The sequence below is a fragment of the Phocoena phocoena genome, chromosome 18 (genome assembly GCF_963924675.1).
Source record: "Phocoena phocoena chromosome 18, mPhoPho1.1, whole genome shotgun sequence".
Taxonomy (NCBI): domain Eukaryota; kingdom Metazoa; phylum Chordata; class Mammalia; order Artiodactyla; family Phocoenidae; genus Phocoena; species Phocoena phocoena.
Genome location: NC_089236.1, coordinates 5,757,234 through 5,781,016, shown reverse-complemented (window position 1 = coordinate 5,781,016; position 23,783 = coordinate 5,757,234). Strand labels below are relative to the sequence as shown.

The 23,783-nt window shown below is 42.0% G+C and overlaps 1 protein-coding gene across 1 annotated transcript in view; it reads left to right on the top strand.

The window, feature by feature from the left end:
• FLT1 (fms related receptor tyrosine kinase 1) overlaps positions 1-23,783 on the top strand; it is a 168,910-nt gene that overhangs the window by 40,127 nt on the left and 105,000 nt on the right. Inside the window, exons 4-10 of the mRNA XM_065896240.1 lie at positions 10,239-10,363; positions 13,862-14,024; positions 14,134-14,270; positions 17,110-17,284; positions 18,288-18,405; positions 20,437-20,606; positions 20,969-21,128. Coding sequence (XP_065752312.1) covers positions 10,239-10,363; positions 13,862-14,024; positions 14,134-14,270; positions 17,110-17,284; positions 18,288-18,405; positions 20,437-20,606; positions 20,969-21,128 — 1,048 coding nt within the window. The remainder of the gene's footprint in view (positions 1-10,238; positions 10,364-13,861; positions 14,025-14,133; positions 14,271-17,109; positions 17,285-18,287; positions 18,406-20,436; positions 20,607-20,968; positions 21,129-23,783) is intronic.

The following is a 23,783-nucleotide window of genomic DNA, read 5'->3' as shown; positions in this document are numbered from 1 at the left end:
CCATGTTATCCCTGTCTCGGTGCCATCTTTCCTTCCCTCCACGCTTCCTTCCTTCCATCCCGTTGGTCGGGTATTTGAAGGTGTAGCTGTCACTCCCAAGTCATTCAGGAGGGTCAGGGCTGGATTTTGGTGAGGTGGAGAGAGGATGGTCTAGGACCAGGACACCTGAATGCAGGTTTGGCGCAGCCATTTGTACTATTCCTATGCTTGTGGGAAGGTCTCTCCTTCTCTCTGGGGCTCAGTTTCCTCTTGTATAACATGAGAGTCAGTGTTAGGGTATCATACAAGTCCCTTAACAGTTTTACAGTTTTATGATTCAGAGGCAGAGCTGGGAATAATAGAACTTGGGACATGACCCAAAATCTTGGCAGTAGAAGGAGTTGTGGTTGTCCATCAGAGCTGCTTGCTTTCTCCTTTATTTCTGTTTCATTTCCTTCCTTCGTCCATCCATCCGTCCGTCCGTCCATCCATCCATCCGTCCGTCCATCCTTCCTCCTTCCCTCTCTTCCTTCTTCCTTCCCTTCCTTCCTAGCTTTCTCTTCTTCTTTCTTTTCTTTTGAGGTGCTTTAATTGATCAAGATGAAGATCTGACTGATAATGGGGATAACTCACTAGGAAATACTGTGTGGACTGTAATACTCAGATATACCAGTCAAGTAGTAACCTCCCAGCTGAATGAAGGCAGAGATGTTTCACTGTGCTCCCCACTGACCTGGGGCTGCCAAGGGGAACTAAACTACATGTTTACAATCAAAATGACTTTGTCGGGCTTCCCTGGTGGCGCAGTGGTTGAGAGTCCTCCTGCCGATGCAGGGGACACGGGTTCGTGCCCCGGTCCGGGAAGATCCCACATGCCGCGGAGCGGCTGGGCCCGTGAGCCATGGCCGCTGAGCCTGCGCGTCCAGAGCCTGTGCTCTGCAACGGGAGAGGCCACAGCGGTGAGAGGCTCGCGTACGGCAAATAAAAAAGACTTTGTCACAGGAGAAAATTCCATTTTTTTGGTGAGTGGCCTCCTCGAATGTAAACGGGAATGGGAGAGGAAGGTTGAAAAGACCCATAAGGTAAGGAGTTTGCACTGGATAATCTTCAGGAACCGTTCCAGCTCAGGAAACAGTGGGTCACCATTTCTGAGAAAGAGCCCAAAGTTCTGTTTTCTTTCAAAATATGCTTTTTGAGATATCATTCACATACCATACAATTCAGCTTTTTAAATTGTACAGTTTAATTTTCTTTAGCACACGGACAGACGTACGTAGCCATTACCACATCACCAATGTTCACATATATGTGCTGGCTTCTTTCACTCAGCAGAAAGTCTTGAGGTTCATTTGTGCTGTACCATGTATCAGCACTTCATTTATTTTTTTAATTGGGGTATAATTGTTTTACAATGTTGTTAGTTTCTACTGTACAGCGAAGTGGAGTGGAGTTCCCTGTGCTATACGGCAGGTTCTCATCAGCACTTCATTGTTTTAAATTGCCAAATAATATTCCACTGTATTGTGTGGGTCTCCCACGTTTTAGCTATCCATTTATCAGTAGATGGACACTTGAATTGTTTCCATCTTTTGGCTATTATGAATAATGTTGCAATAAACATTCGTTATACAAGTTTTTGTGTGTATATAAGTTTTTATTCTCTAGGGTAGATACCTACGGGAGGAAATGCCGGGTCATATGGTAACTGTATGCTTAAAGGTTTGAAGAACTACCAGACTGTTTTCCAAAGTGGCTGCACCATTTTACGTTCCCACCAGCAGCTTAGGAGGGTCCCAGTTTCTCTAAATTCTCACCAATAATTGTTATCATTTCTTTCTGTTGTAGCCATCCTAGTGCATATGAGGCAGTATCTCATTGTGGATTCGATGTGCATTTCCCTGATGGCTTGCGATGCTGAGCATCTTTTCATGTGCTCATTGATTATTTGTACATCTTCTCTGAAGAAATGTCTATTCAGATCCCTTTTCCATTTTTTTAATTGGGTTGTCTTTGTTACTGAGTTGTAAGAGTTCTTCAACTTTTTGTTGTTAATATAAATATATTTTATATAGTTATTTTATACTCTAGACGTATAATTTAGAGATATGTATTAAGATACATATATCTATGTCTAGATTTTAATGTATTCTAGATATATAACTATATATTCTAGATACAAATCTCTTATCAGATATATACTTTTCAAATATCTTCTCGCATTCTGGGCATTCACTTTCTTGATAGTATTCTTTGAAGCACAAAAGTTTAAAATTTTGATGAAGTCCAGTTGATCTGTTTCTTTCGTTTGTTGCTTGTATCATATATAAGAATCCAGTGCCAAATCTGAGATCATGAAGATTTACCTCTGTGCTTTCTTTTAAGAGTTTTACAGTTTTACCTCTTAAACTTAATCCTTTGATACATTTTGAGTTCATACTTATATATGGTGTGACGTAAAAGTCCAATTCTGTTTTCTTGCACGTGGAGTTGCCCCAGCACCGTTTGTTGAAAAGACAGATCTTTCCCCATTGAATGGTCTTGGCAGCCTTGTCGAAAACCAACTGACCATGGACTCGTGGGCTTATTTCTGGACTCTTAGTCTACCCCGCTGATCTATATGTCTGTCCTTATGCCAGTACCATCCTGTCTTAATCATTGTTGTTTATCGTTTTAGTAGTAACTCTTGAAATTGAGAAGAGCAAGTCCTCCGACTTTGTTCTTTTTCAAGATTGTTTTGGCACTTCTGGATCCCTTTCAATTCTGAATTTTAGAATCAGCTTGTCAATTTCTACAAAGAAGTCAGCTGGCGTTCTGACAGGGATTGTGTGGAAGCTACAGATAAATTTGAGGAGCACTGCCGTCTTAACAATATTAAGTCTTCCAATTCACGAACATTGGAGATTTTTCCAATTCTTCAGATCCTTAATTTCTTTCCACAACATTTTGCAGTTTTCAGAGTATAAGTTTCACACTTCTTTTGTTAAGTATATTCCTAAGTGTTTCATTCTTTTTGACGCTATTTTAAACGAATTTTTAAATTTTTATTTTCAGGTTGTTCATTGCAAGTACATAGCGGTACATGATTCTTTTTTGTTTATTGATCTTGAATCCTGAAATCGTGTTGAACTCATTTACTAGTTCCAATTGACAGGTTTTTAGTAGATTCCTTAGGATTTTCTATATACAAATCATGTCATTTGAAAATAGAGAAAATTTATTCCTTTCAAATCTGGGTGCCCTTTATTTCTTTTTCTTGCCTAATTGCACTGGCTGGAATGTTTATTGCAGCATTTTTCATAATAGCCATTATAGCCATTGAAGCCCTAGTACAGTGTTGAATAGAAGTGGTGAGAGTGGACAACCTTGTCTTGTACCTAATCCTAGGGGGAAAGCATCCAGTATTTAACCATTAAGTGTGATGTTAGCTGTTAGGTTTTTTTGGTGTATGCCCTTTATCAGATTGAGGAAGTTCCCTTCTATTCCTAGTTTGTTGACTGTGTTTATCATGAAAGGGGTTTGGATTTTGTCAAATGCTTTTTCTGCACCTTGTGAAATGATCATGTAAGTTTTGTTTTTTATTGTATTGATATGGTATATTAATGACACTGATTTTTGGAGGTTAAACCAACCTTGCATTCCTGGAACAAATCCCACTTGGTTATGGTACATAATTCTTTTATATATAATGAGTTTGTTAGGAATTTGTTGAGTTTTTTGCATCCACATTCATAAAAGATATTGACCTGTAGTTTCCTTGTGGTGACTTTGGTTTTGGTGTCAGGGTAATACTGGCCTTATAAAATGAATTGGGACGTTTTCCCTTCTGTTCTATTTTTAAAGAAAATTTGTGAAGAATTGGTATTAGTTCTTTAAATGTCTGATAGAATTCACTTGCCATCTGGGCCTGGGTTTTTCTTTGTAGACAGTGTTTTGATTACTAATTTAATCTCTTTACTTATAGGTATATTCAGGTTGTTTCTTGCTGAGCTAGTTTCAGTAGTTTTTGTCTTTCTAGGAACTTGTCCATTTCATCTGGTATCTAATTTATTGGCATGCAATTATACTATTCCTTTATAATGCTTTTTTATTTTAGTAATGTTCATAGTAATATCTAGTTTCTTTTCTGATTTTATTAGTTTGTCTTTTCTCTTGGCTTGTCTGGCAAAAGGTTTGTCAATTGTGTTCATCTTTTCAAAAAACTAGCTTTTGGTTTCATGGAATTTTTTCTATTGTTTTTCTGTTCTCTGATTTGCTAATTTCCACTCTAATCTTTATTATTATTTCCTCCCTTCTCTTTTCTTTAGGTTTAAGTTGCTGTTCCTTACCTAGAGTTCTAAGGTAGAAGACAGTTATTGACTTGAAATCTCTCTCCTTTTTCAACATAGGCATACCACTGTAAATTTCCCTGTAAAGATTGTTTTATCTCCATCCCATAAGTTTTGGTATGTTGTGTCTTTATTTTCATTCTCAAAGTATTTTCTAATTTTCCTTTTGATTCATTAGATACTTAGGAGTGTGTTATTTAATTTCCAAATATTTGTGAGTTTCTCAAGTTTCTTTCACTTATTCGTTTCTAATTTCATTCCACTGTAGTTAGAGAACATACTTTGTGTTATTTATATCCTTTTAAATTTATTGAAGTTTGTTTTATGACCTAGTATGTAGTTAGTTTATCCTGGGGAATGTTCCATGTGCACTTGAGAAGAATGTATATCCTGCTATCATGGGTGGAGTGTTCAGTTTATATCTGTTAAGTCTAGTTGGTTATGTGTTGTTCAAGTCCTCTATTTCCTTTTCAATCATCTGTCTAGTTCTGTCCATTATTGAAAGTAAAATATTGAAATCTTCATCTTTTGTTGAGTTTTCTATTTTTCTTCAATTCTGTCAGCTTTTCCTTCATGTATTTTGGCGCTCTGTTAGTTGCATATATATTTATAATTATTATATCTTCCCGCTGGATTGACCCTATCATTATTACAAAATGCCCTCTTTATCTCTAGTAACATATTTTGTTTTAAAGTTTATTTTATCTAATGTTAGTATAGCTATTTCAGCTTTCTTGTGGTTGCTCCAAAGCTCTTTTTTGAATTCTCAAAAGCTTTGATGGGCAATGAAAGTCAAGAAGAAATTGACTTTTTTTTTTTTCTCATATTTCAAATGAACTATTTCACCAGTCAACAAACTCTCCTTGAGCACTAGGAATGGTCCACAGCACAAAGACTTGCACGATGTGAAAACTCTCATGTCTAGGTAGAATCCTTTTCATGGGATTGGTTAACTAGTTTCTTATCTTCTTCGCTTCGTCCTCAATAAATTACAATCACATCCTCCTTGAAAATAACTAGGAGTCCTTCTGACCAGGACTTATAGGTAAGGAAAAAAATGAAATTAAAGGGAAAGGAGATCAAGAAAAAGTTTATGAAAATCATGGGAATGAACAAGTGCTAGGAAACAAGATGTTTACTCTTGAACTCCTCTTCAAGTCTGAAAAGCTCCCTAAAATCCTTGGGTCATTCACTTGCTCCAAACCCAGTGGAAGAACTCCCAGGCGATGCCACTGGGAAATGGAGTGGCATGAGGATTGCCATGCTGGGGCCTCTGTGTCTGCGTGCCCTGATGTGCCAGAGTGATTACAGATTTTAAAAGGAAAAAACACGTAATACCATCCTGAACAAGGATCCCTGTTTGATCTTCCCCTGTGTCCTAGCCTGCTTGTTGTCCTGAAGGATGACAGCCCAGCTACTCCCACTGGATGAGAAAACCTCATATTCTGTGCCAGTTTCCTGTCACTGCTTTGAGTTCTAAGAGTTCAGAGAGGGGTGGGTGGCATGACCTCCCCGTCGCTGGTGTTGGCACGAGTCCCTGGTGACAGTGTGTCTGCACCGCGGGTACACCGGCAATCTCTGGAGCAGCTCTTCCTCACTCTTTCGACAGCCAGCCAATTTGGTCTCAGGAAACCACTCTGCAGCGCTGGCTGGGTTTGGAAGTCATTTTTAATTTTGTGACAAAGACAAATGCGTCCTTTGGGAGTAGTAAGTGGTTTTACTGGTGATATTAATGGAACCTTGACCTCTTCTGTAACTGTGGTCCTACAAAACAAAAAATGTTTGTATTATAATATGTCAGGCAAGTTCATTCTTAGCCCTTCCTTGAAACAAATTGCAGAGGAAATATACTATTAATAAGCCTGGAGAATATTCTGTGTGTGGGTGTGTGGGTGTGGATCTACAGGCATAAGCTCATTTGCAAACATAGCGGATTTAAAATGCCGCGATTAACTGTGCTACAGATGATGTGTTTTGAATTGTGCTGGGATGGACACAAATCATTGAAGTTCTGATATTTCTGAACAGTGGGCCCAGCGCTCAAATTGCAATTGGCTTTTAAAGGCCAGTAGCTATCATAAAATTCAAGTGTTTGAGGGATCCAGAGCGAGCAAGGGAAAGACGAAATTCAAAGGCACGTTGCATTAGCCGCTTCTATTTTCATTTGGGGTTGGCATTCATAGGCCTAAAAATGACTGCACTGAGGTCTCCTGTTTCCTGCAGGAACTTTTTATGCCAGTGTCCTTTGTTGAAAATGGTTGCTTAAGGAGACAGTAAATTAAATGTGAAGGATTTACCGTTTGGTTACGTGAATTAAACCATTTCCTGGTGTTTGTGTTTACCTTGGGGCTCACAAAGGAGACAAAAATATAGACTCACAGGAGGAAGGAAAGGAATGATCAAATCCCAATAGTCCCTGCCTGGATGTCTAGCTCAGCAACTTTATTCAGGGGAGGAATTTCGTGCTGATAAGTGAATCTTTGTCTCTGTCTCTGTATAACTAACTTTTCCTCTCTCCAGATGCTGCACCCACTGTGCCTTCCTAATAGACATGTAACTACAAATGTGGTAGTTAATGCCTCCTAGTATACTGGGCAAAACCGAATTAAATCAGATACAAAATGTATAGTTTTCCTCAAGTAAAACTGGATGGTGCTTTAGAATTTGAGACTTCAATGCAATAATTTAAAATCTTATTATAAAATAATACATGAGCATTCTAGAAAACCTGACAAATACAGAAGGTAAATAAGAAAATAATAACGACCCATAACACTCAAAGATAATCATGGCTAACATTTTAGTGTATTCATTTTGCCTTTTTTCTATGCCATTATATGAATATAGATTTGTACTTTTTATAGTTTAGATCATAAGTATGATTTAGGATTTCCATATATCCTAACTGCCCTCTCTCCTTAAGTTCAAATCTCTCAGAAGAAGAAAATTAACGGCTAACACATACATAGTATTGTACTCTCTGCCAGGTACCATTCTAAGCACTTTACATGTATGAATTCATGTCACCCTCATAGTAACCCTTTGTGGCAGATGTTACAGATGGGGCACAGAGGGTAAAACAGTTTTCCCACAGTCTCACAGCTAGGAAGGGACAGAGCCAGGATTTGAACCCTGGCTATAAAGTGCGTGTTTTTTTTTTTTTTTTGGCCACACCTTGCGGCTTTCCCGGACCAGGGATTGAACCTGCGCCCTCAGTGGCAGTGAAAGCGCAGAGTCCTAACCACTGGACCGCCAGGGAATTCTCCAAAATGTGTGCTCTTAACCAAGATCTGTTGCCTCCCCGCCACCCACCCATCCCGACCCTGAGCCTCATGCTGGGCCCGTCCCAAAGCCTGCCCGCCCCCAGCCCTGTCCCTCGGTGAGCGACCTCTCAGAATTCCTCCAACACTGGGTAGTGTGACATAGCACATGGGAACTGAGACAATCGTCCTATCTCTGAAAAACAATTGCCACGAAGGCCCTTCCTATGATGGGGGGAGGCGGGCCCAGTGATGAGGGGATGGGGGCGGGGAAGGAGCCCTGGGCTGGAGCTCAGGAGAAACTGGCCTCTGGGCCTGGCTCTGTTCACAGGGAGACAAGGCACTATACCTGTTTACGCCTCTGTTTTCTCATCTGTAAAGTGACAGGGTTGGAGAGCAATTCATTCATGTGTTCATTCATTCACTTAATACACACAAGGCAGAGATGAATACGGTCTGTTTCCTCTCCTAGGAACTCATCATCCCATGTGTAGCCAGAGAAGAAGTGTTACAAGTGCTAAAAGAGGAGAGTCCTGGGGATGTTGACAAAGCCGCTGAGATGGGCTGGGGCAGAGAGGGTAGAAGCAGGAAGGGCTGGCCCAGCGAGGCTTCCCAGAGGACCAGTAGGGATCTGTGTCTCAGGGCATCCAAGATAGGCTGTGGCGATTGGTCTCTCTAGGGCCCCCTCTAGTGTATGTCATGCTCTCTCACCTTCAGCAGGCTACAGCATTGTCACTTTTTTTGGGGGTGGGGGTTAAAACTACAGATCTTTATTGTCTCACATTCTAGAAACTCAAGATGGCAGCAGGGCTATGCTCCCTCTGAAGCCTGTAGGGGATCCTTCTTTGGCTCTCCTTACCTCCTGGGGGTGGCGATCCTTGGCAGCCGGCGATCCTTGACCTGCAGCTGCATCGCTCCATTTCTGCTTTGTCCCCACGTGGCGTTCTCCCCGTATGTCTGTCCTCACATGGCCATCTTCTTATATGGACACCAGGCATGTTGGATTAGGGGCCTACCCTACTTAACTGAAGTAATTCTATTGGCAGTGACCCTATTTGACCCAAATGAGGTCACATTCTGAAGTACTGGGGGGGGTAGAACATATCATTTTGGGGGTGGGGACGAAGTTCAATCCATAACAATGTCTGCAGCCCCCATTTAGTCCGGGCAGCCATGGCCTCCTTCATACTCTTGTTTTTCTCCACTTTGTCCTCCATTCAGCATCCAGGATGAGCTTCCTAAACGATAGCAAGCAGGTGAGGGTCCAGACAGAGAGTCCTCACAGGACTTCTTTCCATCTGGGCATAGAAGGCTGGAGCCAGGGGAGAAGCTGAGAGCACAGTATCTCCTGAAGAGATCGTTGTCAGTGGAGTCCCAAGGGCAAGGGCACAGTGCACTGTGAGAATGTTTCTGAAAGGACGTTCATTCCGGTCTCTAGAGGTATCTCTCTAGAGATATCGCAGGGAAGCCGCTCGGGTGGTCCTGAGACTGGCAAAATTCTGTCGACTGAAAACAAATGCACAACGTGAGACCTGTGAATTAAGTTTCATCTGGGGCAAAAATGAAGACTATAGCCCGGGGTCAGCATTTCAGGTAGCTCTGAGAAACAGCTCCAGAGAGATAGGGGAGAAGGTCGGTGTGTGTGTGATTTCGGTGTGAAGAGGGAGTACACGCGATCAAGCACATGTTTTTGGCAGAAGGTTTCTGCTAGTCACGAGGAGCAGGCGTCACCTTGAAGGATTTTAGTGCTTTTCTAGATACAAGGAGATGCAAGAATTGGGCTCGTAAAATATCTAACTATCTGAAGACCCGTCCTGCCAGTTTTTCCCAGCGCACGGAGCGCCTCATTCCTGATCTCCACCCTGAACTCCTTGCAGGTGGTGTTGAGGTCCAGCAGCTGCGGCGGTTCATGATTCAATCCTTGTAAAGGTAGACGGCAAGTGCCAATTATTTGTAGTTGGCAATGCCATCCTTTGAAGGGTGGTCTCTCGGTGATGAGGTAAAGCCCTTTCCAGACCTCTCTGTGTCACTTCCGCGTGCTTTGCTGTTAGTAGATGTGTAGCGCAGGCTAAACAAACGGGTGTCGCGTACACGTGAAATAAATGCGGTATTCGCACTGCGTCTCCTGCCTTTAGCCCGCCCCCTCACCCGAAGTAGCTCGGACCTTCTCATCTTATTAGGCTGCCATTAAGCTCTAGAAAACGGTGAAGGCATGTGCTTCTGTCATTCAAATGCTAATCCTCTCTCCAACTTGACACCTCAGCTTGCCGCTATCCGCCCTCATCTGTGCTCCAAAGACAGAGGACCCTTGTACCCGCCCCCTCTGACTTCTTACAAAGGCTCTGGAGGGCGCTTCCTGAGGCACTTAGCATAGCTGTGGAAAGAAGTTTATGCAGAATATTCACCTTTACTCTTCCCCCCACCCCCCAGGTCACAATTGCAAAGTAGGGCATCAGGGCTCCCTGACGGCAGGCTAACACCTGAATAAGGAATTCGGTTTTCTTAGAGAAACAGAAACACAGAGCACCAGATTCCGAGAGAAGAATGTGGATCTATGGGTTACACGAAAGGAGAATGATGTAACTGGTGGTGCCCGTGCTGCCTCGCCAGCTGCAGTGTCTGCGTGTTCATAATACGATCGTTTATGTTTATGTATTTTCATTTTCTTGTTCAGATACAGGTAGACCTTTCTTAGAGATGCACAGTGAAATCCCGGAAATTGTAAATATGACCGAAGGAAAGGAGGTCGTCATCCCCTGCCGGGTTACATCACCCAACATCACTGTTACTTTAAAAAAGGTAAAACTGAGCAGTGCTACTCTCACAAGCCTTTTACTGGAAGTGAGCATACTGAATTTTGAGTCGTTTTCTCTCTCTGGAATAGTTGTCTTAGAGACATTTGGGCTTTCTCGGCGGACTTTTCTGTAGCAGCTCTTTACTATGTGAGTGTTAGGCGTTATCCCCCTGCGTGTCCTTACATGGACTAAAAGGATAATGTCTTGAGCGTAAATCTACGTGAATAATGAAAGAACTACAATCGTGAACATTTTTATGTATTGCCACAAATTTGAATGTCTGTAAATGTCAGGAAAACCAATTCTATTGTGTATACAAATTACTAATGCAGATTTTTGCTGAAGGAAGAACTGTCAGGCAGGGTACCAGACTCGCCAGGCATTTAAGAACTCTTGCTTTGGTTTGAGTTGGGCTGTTCCTTGTAACAAAAGGCTTATCTTCCGACGGGCATCCAAATTTAACCTCTTAGGGGAAAAAAAAAAAAAGCTATAAATGAGATTTTTCTTCATATTATGTTGTAAATCGTGCATGTAGAGAAGGAAAAAGATTCGGAGTAAAATCTAATAAAGACAAAACCCCTAAAATGTGACACGCCAGCTGCAGTAACTTTAGGCGTGTGCTGAGTCTGAGAGTTGGATAAAAACTTCCCACGTGGAAAACTCTAGTGGCTCCTGAGAGCTTAGAGCTTTCAGAGGAAAAGTGCAGGCTGTCCCAAGGCAGCACCGAGCACTGCCCATCACGTAGAGGTAGTGTGTCTCCCTGTCCTCTCCCCTTGCATTCACTCCCCCAAGTTGTTGACTTAAATCTTCAATATAGTCCATCAGTGACAGGTCTCGGCTCCCATGACAACTGGGTATCATCACCAGGAAATATAAAATTGTAGTATGTTGGAGCTGGAAATGCCAGCGGGGTCACACTCACTTGGTGGAAGAAAAAACTAAGGTTCCCAGGGAGTTAGGGACGTCCAGGCCACAGGCCACACTGGGCATTGGAGCCCGTGTCCTGTCTTCTTCCTCCGTGTTCCTGCCATCCTTTGCTCATGGTTTAGTCTGCATAGGAGGAGGGGCAGAGTGGTTCAGAGCAGAGGCTGGGGCCACACCACCTGGATTCTTTCTGCAACCCCCCACCCCCACCCCCGCCACTACCACTTAACCCGCTGGAAAATGGGCAAGTTATCAGACCTCCCTCCACATCGGTGCCCTCACTGGAGAGATGGGAGAGGTTACAGGGGCACCCACCTCGCCTGACTGTTAGGAAGCCTACGTGAGGTGCTCGGAGCCCTTAGGACCATGCCTGGCACAGGCAAGGCCTGTTCAAGGATTAGCTGTTCACGTTACGTATCCAAGAGTTTAATGCCCAATAATCGATTTCTTATCGTGATGTTTTGCATAGCCTGCCATTACCCCTCTGAGTCCGAGATGCTAATTGGCCTGTGACTGATATGGAACAAACCATGAGGATATGAAACTCCTCTTTTCACGCACACCCCTTGCCTTTCGCCCTAATGCAGATCGCTGGTCTGTTTGAGGAACTTTCCCGAATCCCCACGTGCAAACATTTTGGGAGGGAAAGCTTATTTTCTGTGTTTTCCCACCCAGATCTATAATACATTTAAAAAAAAAAAGAAAAAAGAAAAGAGAGGGAGAGAAGCATAACATTCTAACCAGGATTTTGGTTTATCACATATATTTTGAAAATACTCTAACCTATTACACATACATGCTGACATGAAATTAACAGAAGATCGTTCCCTTCCTTTTCTCTTACTGTCCTTTCTCTTCTAACTTGCTGCTCCCGCCTTTTCCCGTGCCTGCTTCGGCAGAGCCCCGGTCAGCTGGAGACAAGCCTCCCTGTTCAGCAATGTCTCCAGACTGCCCATCTGTCTGCCCCTTTATGACACACACACTGCCACAGCTGATGGGCTTTGTAGTCGTTTGCAATTTTAGCTCTTGTCAGCTAGAAATAAAGTGACTTTGTCAAGGAACTACAACGAGTGGCAGTAACGGATCGAGTAAGAGAAACCCTTCAGAGGAGAATTTGATGTATTTTTAAGTTGTGCAGACCAAGTCCATCGGCCAACCTTTCTTGTAGGTTCAGCACGTGCTTGTTTTCACATGTTTTTAAAGCATCCCAGATTTCAATCCCTGAGTTATATTTTTCTGAGTTTTTCCTTTAATAGTTTGCACCAAGTTAGAAGGTTCCTTTCTCCCCCCCGCGGAACGCAGGGCATTCCTCAGTTTACAGGTAGCATCCTAATTTACTGAAACATGAAGCGCATCCTTTAATTGCTTTCAGTTCTTAATAAACAGGATGCAGTTCATGTCAAACCCACGTAACGCTCTGGTAACATACACCAATGCAGACATATTCACTGGGAGAGGCAACCAGTGCTTTTGGAGTAGAAATCTCTGCCATCAGATCACAGATCCCAGTCAGATTCGCTCCTTCCACAAGCAATATATATAAAGGATATTGTGGATAGAGTGATGTAAGGTGTGTGCTTTTTTAAAGAAGATAGAAAAGATTTGAAACTTCCTTATGGCGGTTAATTCTATGAATCTTTATAATCTGTTGTGAGAAGGTGATCTGATTTTTTTTCCCCCTTGTCCAGCTGGGGATAAAAGCAGTTGTCAGACCACTGCCTCTGGAGTTGGCCGCCAATCTGGCATCATGGGAATTTGGCTGGGCTGCTCTATGAGACAGTGGCCCTTTACAAAGTCTAATCCCAAGGTAGAAGGTGTAAATTAAGTCCTTGATATATAGGAGAAGGCATAAGCAGAGAATCAAATCGTGGGCTCTTTACTTCTGTTCGGCCTGTGTTTGGGAATACTTCTAGGAATTTGCGAGCACTTCATTCATAACTGTCTCTGGCCTCACATCCGTTTTCGGCTCTCTTCACCGTCAGGAGCCTCTGCTTCTGGGCGCTTCCCTTCCAGGTGCAGAGTCAGTACCCTCAGTCTTCCCCAGAGGGATAACCCCAGTGAGTGCCAAGTTAATGCTGTGAATCTTGGGGGACCAGGAATTATGTACAGTCCTTTTAAGACAGCCACCTCTAACAAATCATGCAAAATGAGAGGACAAGGTATGGCTTGTTAAAAGCTCCCGACGATGAGACCAAGAGGATAACCTGGCAGCCCTAATGGAAAAAAATCGTAATTAATTTTTCTCTTGAGTATCCGGCCAGTTTATTACAGAGATTCCCAGAGGCCAAAGAGATACGGGCACTCCCGCTAGAATTCTGACACGACCACTAGGTCTACCCTAGGTGGGTGCAGCTTGTTGCTAAGACTAGTAACAAACTACCCTGCTTACTATAATTTGTCATAGTTAATGTGTCGTTTCCTACATGCAAAGAAAACTAAAGAACCAATTATGACAACCTGGAGTTTTTGCCTGCGCTATTCTCATTTGCGGTAAAAATTACATTTTCACAAACTGTGAGGGAATCTCTTACCACAGCGCTAATACGATTTTGTGAAAGCATGTTTCTTCTTTCTCCAGTTTCCATTTGATACTCTGATCCCTGATGGAAAAAGAATAACGTGGGACAGTAGGAAGGGCTTTATAATATCAAATGCAACATACAAAGAAATAGGGCTTCTGACCTGTGAAACAACAGTCAACGGACATGAGTACAAGACAAACTATCTCACACTTCGACAAAGTAAGTGATGTTCCGAAAGCATGAGCATAAGCCAGAATACTCAAGGGTTTATCTGCTTAATGAAACGTTGATTTTTTTTTTAAAAAAATGTGACTTCTTATGCTTGCAGCCAACACAATCACAGACGTCCAAATAAGCACGCCAAGCCCAGTCAGATTACTTAGAGGTCATGCTCTCACCCTCAACTGTACGGCCACCACTCCCTTGAACACAAGAGTTCAGATGACCTGGAGTTACCCTGGGGAGGTGAGTGACCTACTTTTCTATTTCTTCTATAGGACAGTATTTAGCTTTAGCAAGTGAAATGCTAAACTGAGTTTTTGAAGTGGGAAAAAGCAGAATATTCTGACTCCTCTGGCAGTTCAAGTCAATAAAGAAGCTTTGGGTTTGGTTTGGGTGCTTCCCTTGCCTGACATTTCATGAGTGTGATAGGCAGAGATACGGTCTTTTGATGTCTGGAGGTTTTGTTTTGAAGTGTATAGGCTGGTATTTCTATTGCATGATTCTGGGTGGAAAAGGGGATTGTTTCATCCTTGGAAATGATTCTCTAGGATTTAGAGATGAGAGAGAAATTTATCAGTACATGCCAGGCAGGGACTATCTTTTGTAAAAACAACAACAAAAAGTTGTCGTCTCGGCGCATTAATTTAAGAGACCGGCAGACACGCAGGCACCCGATTGGAGCATGTTTGGAAAAGATAATACAACCCAGCCATCCAATATTCCACTTGTTAAGTGACAAAGGAGCAATTCTGCCCTTCAGAAAAATGAGAAGAATGAAGGCTGAGTTGTGTTCCCATTCAAATTAAACATCCTTGCAAACAATCATTGTTTTAAAAACGTCTAGGCGGGGAATCTCTAGTAAACTGTTAAGAAACATCTGAAAGTGGTTCCAGCCCCATTTCTTGTATGTCTATATGATTCACGTGGCATATCCCAGGTAAATCAGTTGTTACGTCATTCAGATGGCCCAATCACGAAGTTAGCTTATGATTAAATTATGCATGTATAATTAAGATGAATGCATCAGTCCCGAGTTTTGTTTTTTTTTTAATTGAGGTATAGTTGATTTACAATGTTATCCTCGTTTCAGGTGTACAGCATAGTGATGCAAAATTTTTATAGATTATACTCTATTTACAGGTATTAGAAAATATTGGGCTATATTCCCTGTGCTGTATAATATATACATTGCTTGCTATTAAAACAGAATAACTTAGCAACAAAATGGTGCCACAGGTGCCCTGTAGGGACACATTGACTCATCAGTCATAAGGTATTTTCTAGAAAATGGTATCGTTTCATTGAAATAAAAATGCTACGACTTGTAGTAATATATTCTGGGTTTTGATGGAAATCATATACTCAGTACGTGGAGCGAGGGAAGAAACGTGTACCCTGTCGGTGTTGCTGCTGTGAGTGTGGTAGTACATCTGCTGAATGCCCATAACCTTCGAAAATGGTGCTGTCCAGTGGAACTTGCTGTGATGGAAGTGGTCCAAAACGCTAACCACTAGCCACCTATGCCTAATAGCACGTGGAATGTGGCTTGCGGGACCAAGGAGCCGAATTTTACATTTTGTTTCATTTTAATTTAAATAACCACACGTGGCTGCTGGACGGTGCTGATGACCCTGTTCTGAAACCCAGGGGCAGTTTTAGGGTACCAGGGCAGAAACAATACCAATGTTACTCGAACTCGAGAAAGGAAAGAAAGCCTTCTTTCAAAGGGAGAAGGGAGAAGTAATACCGACGTGAACAGAGTTGCCGATGGTCCCTCAGCCTTTCACGTAGGGCACAGAGTCTCTGTTTTTTGTTTTTTTTGTGGTACGCGGGCCTCTCACTACCGTGGCCTCTCCCGTTGCGGAGCACAGGCTCCGCGGCCATGGCTCACGGGCCCAGCCGCTCCGCGGCATGTGGGATCTTCCCGGACCGGGGCACGAACCCGCGTCCCCTGCATCGGCAGGCGGACTCCCAACCACTGCGCCACCAGGGAAGCCCAGAATCTCTGATTTTTGATTGCTATGATCGATGTCTTCTCTGTGGTCGCTGCTGAGAATGGAGAAAATGGCGTAACATGTGTCTGTTCCAACAGGGCAGTAGAAGGACAGGTGGGTAGAATTTATCCAGCGTGGCACACAGCAGAGCTAAGTTCAAGACCCAGAGATTAGTTTGACCAGCTTCCAAAGTCTTTTTCCGTGCCTCCTCACGGGGACGAACTGAGAGGAGGAAATAACATATTATGTGTTATAAAATGCAATGCTTAAAAAAAAAAAAAAGAAAGAAAAGAAAGGAAGGAACAATGAAAGGAAAAGGCACGGTGACCTCATCTTCGCAAAGCCAGGAGTGGGTCATTGTGGCCAGTTTATACCGCTGAGCCTGAGGCCTGCAAACATAGGACGGCACCCCCCCCCACCCCCCCAGATCGCTGGCTAAACTTGTTGATGGCTTTGCAGGCCCCCAGACCCATTTAGTGGTATTTAGCAGATATTGGCAAGCCTTGCGCAAATCGGGAAATAACGAAACTAGGATCATTACGCCTTAATAGGTGTAGCCAGGATTCATAATCTTTCCCTTCATTTCTGAAAGGAAGCAAAAGAAAACTCACGTGGTGATTTATTAAGAGAAACCCTGTGATTAATCCAGATACTAATCATGGCCCGAGTCTGTGTGTGATACCGCTGCCTAGAGAACAGGTTACTGGTTAGAGAGGTAGGTGCTGGAGGGAAGAGTTAGATTTGTACTCAGAAGACCCAAGTTCCCAGGCTACGCTGGCCAGTGTTTCTGATGCTTCAATTTCTTCATCTACAATAAGGGCAATAACCCTGCCAATCTCCCTGGCTTGTGAGAAACTGTTGAGATATCGTGTGTGAAAGTCCATTTGAGGAAAATGAAGTGCTAAGTCAGTGCCTCCACGGCGCGTGTTGGAAACACATCAAGACAGAGATGTCGGTTCTGTGCATCTCGCTCTGGGTGGGTTTGCCTCTTAGCGTAAAATATTAGTCTGAGGAATCATCTGAGAAATGCTCTAACTCTGAGCGCAAACAGTGACTCCTCCTATGTTTGTTACCCGTTTTCTTTCTAGATAAATAAGAGAGCCTCTATAAGGCAACGAATTGACCGACGCAATTCCCGTAACAATGTATTCTACAGCATTCTTTTTATTGACAAAGTGCAGAACAAAGACAAAGGACTTTACATTTGTCATGTGAAAAGCGGCCCGTCATTGAAATCCGTTAACACCTCAGTGCATATATATGGTAAGCAACCCATGCTCTGCTTTCTAATCACTGCAGAATTGGAGGGTTCTATAAAAAAACAAAACAAAACGTAAATCTTCTTTTGGCCAAGAGGTACGCTGTCATGAACAAATACAACTTTGTCCCCCTCCACCCCCCCGCCAAAGAGCAAATCACATTAAGTGTTCTTTAAATGTAATACTTTTGCACTGGCTACAGAACCTTTTCCTTACAAATTTATTGTGGCTAATAAGTCAGGTATTAGAATCTATGTGAAATTCTTTATTTAGTGTTGCGTGTAAACAAAACAGAAAAACACAGTCTGTTTTACCTTCATTTTCTGGGAGAAATTTCTCAGGCACTGCTACTGATTTAGAGAAAAAGATGCTGTGATAAATTATTTAGAACTGATGCTCTTCTATCTCTGGTGTTACGCTCCTGAAATCCTACTAGTTTTGCTCAGTGCCAGTAGGCAAATTCTGTAAAGAAAATACTTCACCCTCTTTAGAATCTTTAATAAACCTTATTTGTTTCTACCACTGAAAAGAAAAACTTGTAAGGAGCAGAAACTAGGGGACCGTTCTATCAGCGGCCTTTGATATTCTTTTGACTTTCTCCAGTTGACGTCTTATATCAAATTAGTTATTTTAGAAGGGCGTGGAACAGCCTTCTCCCGTGGTATTCACATTGGCCGGGTAGATTTTTAGAAGTATCTTTATACTTTTGTTGTTTCAGTATAGGTGTTTAAGGTGTTTTATTTCTGTTGCCCTGCCACTGGGTTTTTATATCCCTGGGACCATTTGATTTCGCAAGTATTAAACCAGTTAGAGTACTCTGAAGTGATTTTATTCACTGATCAGTATTTGGGCTCACCGATGGCCTTGATCATAGTTCAGCTCTACTTAGGCATTGGTTGCACCCTCCTTGAATGAGGCAGCGAGTTGGCGTTTTTTTTTTTTTTGGTTTTCTTTTGTTTACATAAATGTAGTCTTTTCTAATGGATTTATCACTTCTCTTTTCGAAGATAAAGCATTCATCACAGTGAAACCTCGACAGCAGCAGGTGTTTGAGACTGTAGCTGGCACGCGGTCTTATCGGCTCTCTGTGAAAGTGAAGGCGTTTCCCTCGCCAGAAGTCGTATGGTAGGCTCACAGTTATGTTCCTAGCGGCTTAAGATATGCTTTGTCAGTAGGAAGATGCAGGAGCCCAGTGACTTGAATTCCTGAAAAGAAAAAAAAAAAAAATCAAGATAAGCTTCCCAGACAGCAGTGAAGAACTAAGAACTTGGGCTGATTTCTGGGCTGGGAGGGGAGTGGGTGGGAAGGGCTGGAGGGGAAGGAAAATAATGTAAATAACAGGATGGAGCAAGGGATTCGTTTTCTGAGCGCTCATTTCAGTTTAGTCATTCACTCCCTGCGACTAAATTTGTGCCTCTCTAAACCTTCCTATGATGTCAATGAGCAATGATTAGGAAGCATCTCTAGTGTGTAACATGCTCTATTAACCCTGAAGAAGTGGGCCCTTGTGATGAGGATAATAATTCTCTTCTTATCGAAAATTAATTCTTTGAGATACTGCTGGGCTGAAAGTTCCAGTCTTGTTTTAAAATTAAACAAACAATAGAGACAAGACTCATTCAGTGGCAGGGATGCACTCATGGCCCTACTTGAACTAATTAAGGGTTTTTTGGCTCGAAGTTTGCAAATTCAGAAACTCTTTAAGCGGTCTTTTTTAATGCGAGCCCAATACCTGCTGTAAAACAATGTAATCTGTTGATAATCTGCAATCATTTTGTTAAATCATTTTGAAACGCCAGGATCTTTGGCTCAAGCCACCACATTCTAAACAAAGAGTACAAAACTGATTAGGAAAACAACCCATACGATATAGAATCTGCTTTCAGTATCATATGGCTGTAGCATTTGTTTTCAGTTTCCTCAAATCGTTAATAGGGAATTAAAGAGAAAATGAGACTTTGTGCTAGGCCCCTTCATGCCGTCGCAGTAGAAAGGAGATTTTTTGTTTGTTTCATAGGAGATTTACTATGAAACTTTTTAGATATTATGAATGTACATTATTCCTGAATAGGAGTTGAATCGCTCTGGGAAGTACATTCCCTCTTTCAGTGTCTGAGAGTATCCCCAACTGTTCAACACTGCTGATTTCTTCAGTAGCTAAGTAGCAAGGACCTAAAACAAACCAAAAATATCAACCCATTTTTGAAAATACTGACTTGTTTAGAGGAAATAATTTCAAGGCTAGTAAAATGGGATTTGTAGTCACAAAACAGAGCATAGGCATTTTAGCTGCTTTGGAACTGAGACCCACTAGTAATGGGAATTTGCATGACTATGTAATACATGCATGATTATGAACCAGTGCCCTTCCTAATATTACAGCTTTATGCAGGACACAGTAAACTCCTACTAACAGATGAAAAATGCCCATTGAAAGAACTGTCATTTAATGAAATCCTAGAATTTTACAGTAAAAGAGATCTTTGAGAAACTCGGAGAAACTGAGGCTCAAATGGATAAGCTCAGGGCACACAGTGGCAGAGCCAGGACAAGCCTTCAAGCCTGACTCTCAGTTCTGTATGCAACTGCATGGTATCCAGGCATTAAGTCTGTCTCTGCAGTTAAAAAAAATTCTTTTTAAGTTTATACCTTCTGTTTGAGTTCTTTGCCTTCACTTTTCTTCCCCATGGGAAAGAACCTTGGTAATCTTGGTTTCACTCTAGCTCATGAAAGGGCAACTGGTGTGACCATTTATATAACTAATAAGAACTCCACGTGAGGCCACAATAGGAAAATCTATTTTTATTTTTATCTGGAGAAGTGATCTCGTGGAGAACTCTGAAAAACATGTCAGATGGAATCAGCCTGTGCTTCTAGGTTATACTTAAGTCACAGTGGTGACCAGCGTCCGTGTGGGTGCATCAAACCGTCACTTGCCTTTCCTTCCTTCCTCTTTGCCAATCAACATGAAGTGTGTCCCAGTCTGAAAATCCCGCTGGGCTTTACTAAAAAGTCAGTGTCTAAATGTTTTAAAGGAATATTGAGGATCCAAGGCTCCAGATGTCTAAACTGGATCTCACATCCTTAAATGGCAACGTTAAGGTGATATCGGAGAGGCAATGTGACATGACATACTGATCGTGCCCTTAACCACAGGTTAAAAGATGGGTTACCAGCCACTGAGAAATCTGCCCGCTACTTGGTTCGTGGCTATTCGTTAATCATCAAAGATGTGACTGCCGAAGATGCAGGGGATTACACGATCTTGCTGGGCCTAAAGCAGTCAAATGTGTTAAAAAACCTCACTGCCACTCTAATTGTCAATGGTAAGTTCACTCTTCAGACTTTCTTTTGGTTCTGGTGGGGGTGAAATTCGTGAAAATGTGTGTCAAAAGTCAGTATAACAAAGAAAGCAAAATTTAAAAAAAAATTGTTTTAAAAACCACGGATTCCCCATCCCAACTATTTCATGGTTGCTTGCTCTCTTCCGTAAGCAATGATTTTTTTTTTTTATCATTGTGGTCGGAATGTACATACGCTTTTCAGTTGGCATTATAATGACAGACCCGAGGGTCCTGTCCATGTGTGTTTCCCTGACAGCAACACCAGCGAGACTGTGGTCCTTCGCTGTGGTCCAGGAGGGAGTCATGAGAACAGCTCTTGACCTCTGTCCTATTTTTCCTTTCAGTGAAACCCCAGATTTATGAAAAGGCTGTATCATCGTTTCCATACCCGACTCTCTACCCACTGGGCAGCAGACAAATCCTGACTTGCACCATTTACGGTATCCCTCAACCTACCATCACGTGGTTCTGGCATCCCTGTAACCATAATCATTCCAAAGCAAGGTAGGGACAGTTCGTTTCTTGAGTAACTTTCGAATACTTTTTGACCCCTGGACTCAAGGGTCTTATGGGAGCTGGTAGATGGCACGTGCGGTCCACTGGGGGCAAAGGCTCTCCCTGCCTTGGGAAAAGGTAGGCAATATATATCTACTCTTCTTCCGTACCCATGCCTAACCGTTTCATTAATTTTTCTCTCTAGCTTACAGTTTAAGGCTAGGAGCACAGGGACAGAATGAAGGTCGCCCTGTGAGCCATTCTTTGGAACTCAGGTTGGAACTCGCGTCTCTTGCTTTCCAACCGAGAACACCCAGACTTTGGTTCCACCACTGCATCAGTTACGCTGGTCTCCCCATTCCCCACTCTGTACGCACCGAGGACGGCATCAGATCTTCCCACCGCTGAAGATCGTTACCTTTCCTAGGCTCTGAGCATGCTCCCTCATCTGTCGGAAATGAGCTTCCATGCATTTTCTGCTTCCTAGGAGGTCCTCCTCTGTCTTTCCAGGCTCAACAAGGCTGTCACCTTCCCCACCCTCCAGACTTTCTCATTCAGACCCCCTTCTCCCTCCTCAGCGTGAACAGCACTTTGCCGACACCACTGTCACATCACAGGGTGTGCGTACACTTGTCTTTTCTCTAAGCTGTGAGCCGATTCAGCACCTCTCTGTCTTTAGGGGCCGGCACCGTGTCTGGCACACACAGATGCTCAGGGTGTATCTGCTGAACAAATTCAGCCCTGCCCTTGGTTAACTGTGCAGCGTTTCCGTGCTTCCTGTTGATGACCAAGCCCTGTTTGTTGTTTTCCATTACTGTTTAGTCTAGAGGATTGATACTAATGATAGTTCCCGGGAGCGAATTTGAAGGACAGGAATAGAATTGTTGATAGGTGCAACTGTCTTACTATCTTACTATCAAGTAAGATAATATTGAGACTGCTCAAGAATTATCGTGAGGCCAAATATTTTCTTTATTGCTTTTAATTCCACTATAGCAGAGTGGTTGGGAGAACTGCAGTTGTGTTTTTTTTAATGAGCTTGATAAAAAATATGACGTAATTCTGGCACAAACGGAAGAGGCTCTTTGGTTTTCTAGATTCTTCCTGCAGTTTCAACTTGCCTTCATCTTGTGTTTTAGTATTTTAAGGCATATCATTCTGGTCGTGAAAGTTACTGGTAAGTTACGGAATTCCCGAGTAGTAGCTGTTTCCACACATCTGATTTCTCATCTGAGTGAATCATTTGCTAAGAACAGAAATATCTTGACTTTGCTAAGAAAAAGCATATCTTGAATACCTTCTTTACCACTGTGATCATTCAACCCCAGAGAAAGGGAGACCTACTGAGATTTTATTTATTTTGCTGATTTGGAGATGGACATCCATATTTATGGACTTGTCCCTTTAAGTATTTGTGCTAACCTAACTTGCAAATAAATTTAAAATAACTAACTTAAGCTGTTAGGTTTGGATAAAGGTATAGAGTTGAATTTTTATGGAATAACAGCCTTTTTAAGATATTCTTAATTTTTGTTTTGACAGGAGCAAATCTAAAATTTCAGCTCTGTTTAGGATTAGAGCTAGTAACTATGAGAAAATAACAATTATGAGTGATAGAACATAACATTATAAAGTTAGATTTGAATAATGCTAATAAAATACGGTTTGGGGAACGAGGTCAGCTGGAGCGAAACTTTGTAAACGTTACCTCTCTTCTTCTGGTATCTTTGTGGTGTATGGGATCCTTCTCCCATGTTATAGAGAAAGCTTGCCGAGGCATGGAAGGATATCGTATTCCTCTTGGAATTCTCTCAAAATTCAGAGCAGTACCTTACATCTTCGGTAAATGTTTGTTGGCCATTTGACTTATTCTCTTAATGTTAAAGGCATTCTTTCTTTTTTAACCAATCACAAGACAGATCAGAAATGAAAGCTTTAACTCTTTCAGTGATGATTCAAATTGTTGCTTGAAATTATCTGCAGGAAATGTGCATATCCCTAAGAAGCTCTCATTTTTAAAGTCAGCAGACTGACTAGCTTACCTGTGTCAGGTCCAGATCTGATGCTTGGTGGTTAAATCAGTGCATTTAACGTAGAAATAATTTTCAGAAAGACATATGGGACCTTTGTGCACTAGAAAGCAAATAGGAGAATTCGATTTTACCCTGCAGAGAGATAAAAGCTCAAACTGACAGGTCAACGAAGCCCTCTTTTACTACTAAAATTTTTCAAATATGTCTTTATATAAATCTATTTTATATACTTAATTTCAGTGACATTTGAATAAGAGATGTTCCATTCCATGAATTTTTAAAATCTTACTTATTCTGGGTTACATGGTACATAGTTGCAGAGTGGTATCTGCACATCATTGTCAAAAGAGATTAGGTGATTAATATATACACGTTACTCTTGAATATGTCGAATAGTTCTTGGCATTTAAATTTGAGGCTCTAGTTAAGGGATAGATCTATATAAGGACCACAACCAAAGCATTAGTTTTGAGGTCAGAAGGTATATGTTTTCGGTAGCTCAAAATTATTAATTGGTTTAATATGGCCCACAGGTTAATGGGTCTAAAGTAAAGAAGTTCAGACTCAAATTGTATAGTTTTCTGGAATCCAATAAATACATATTTTTAAAACGATCAGAACAACTGCTCAA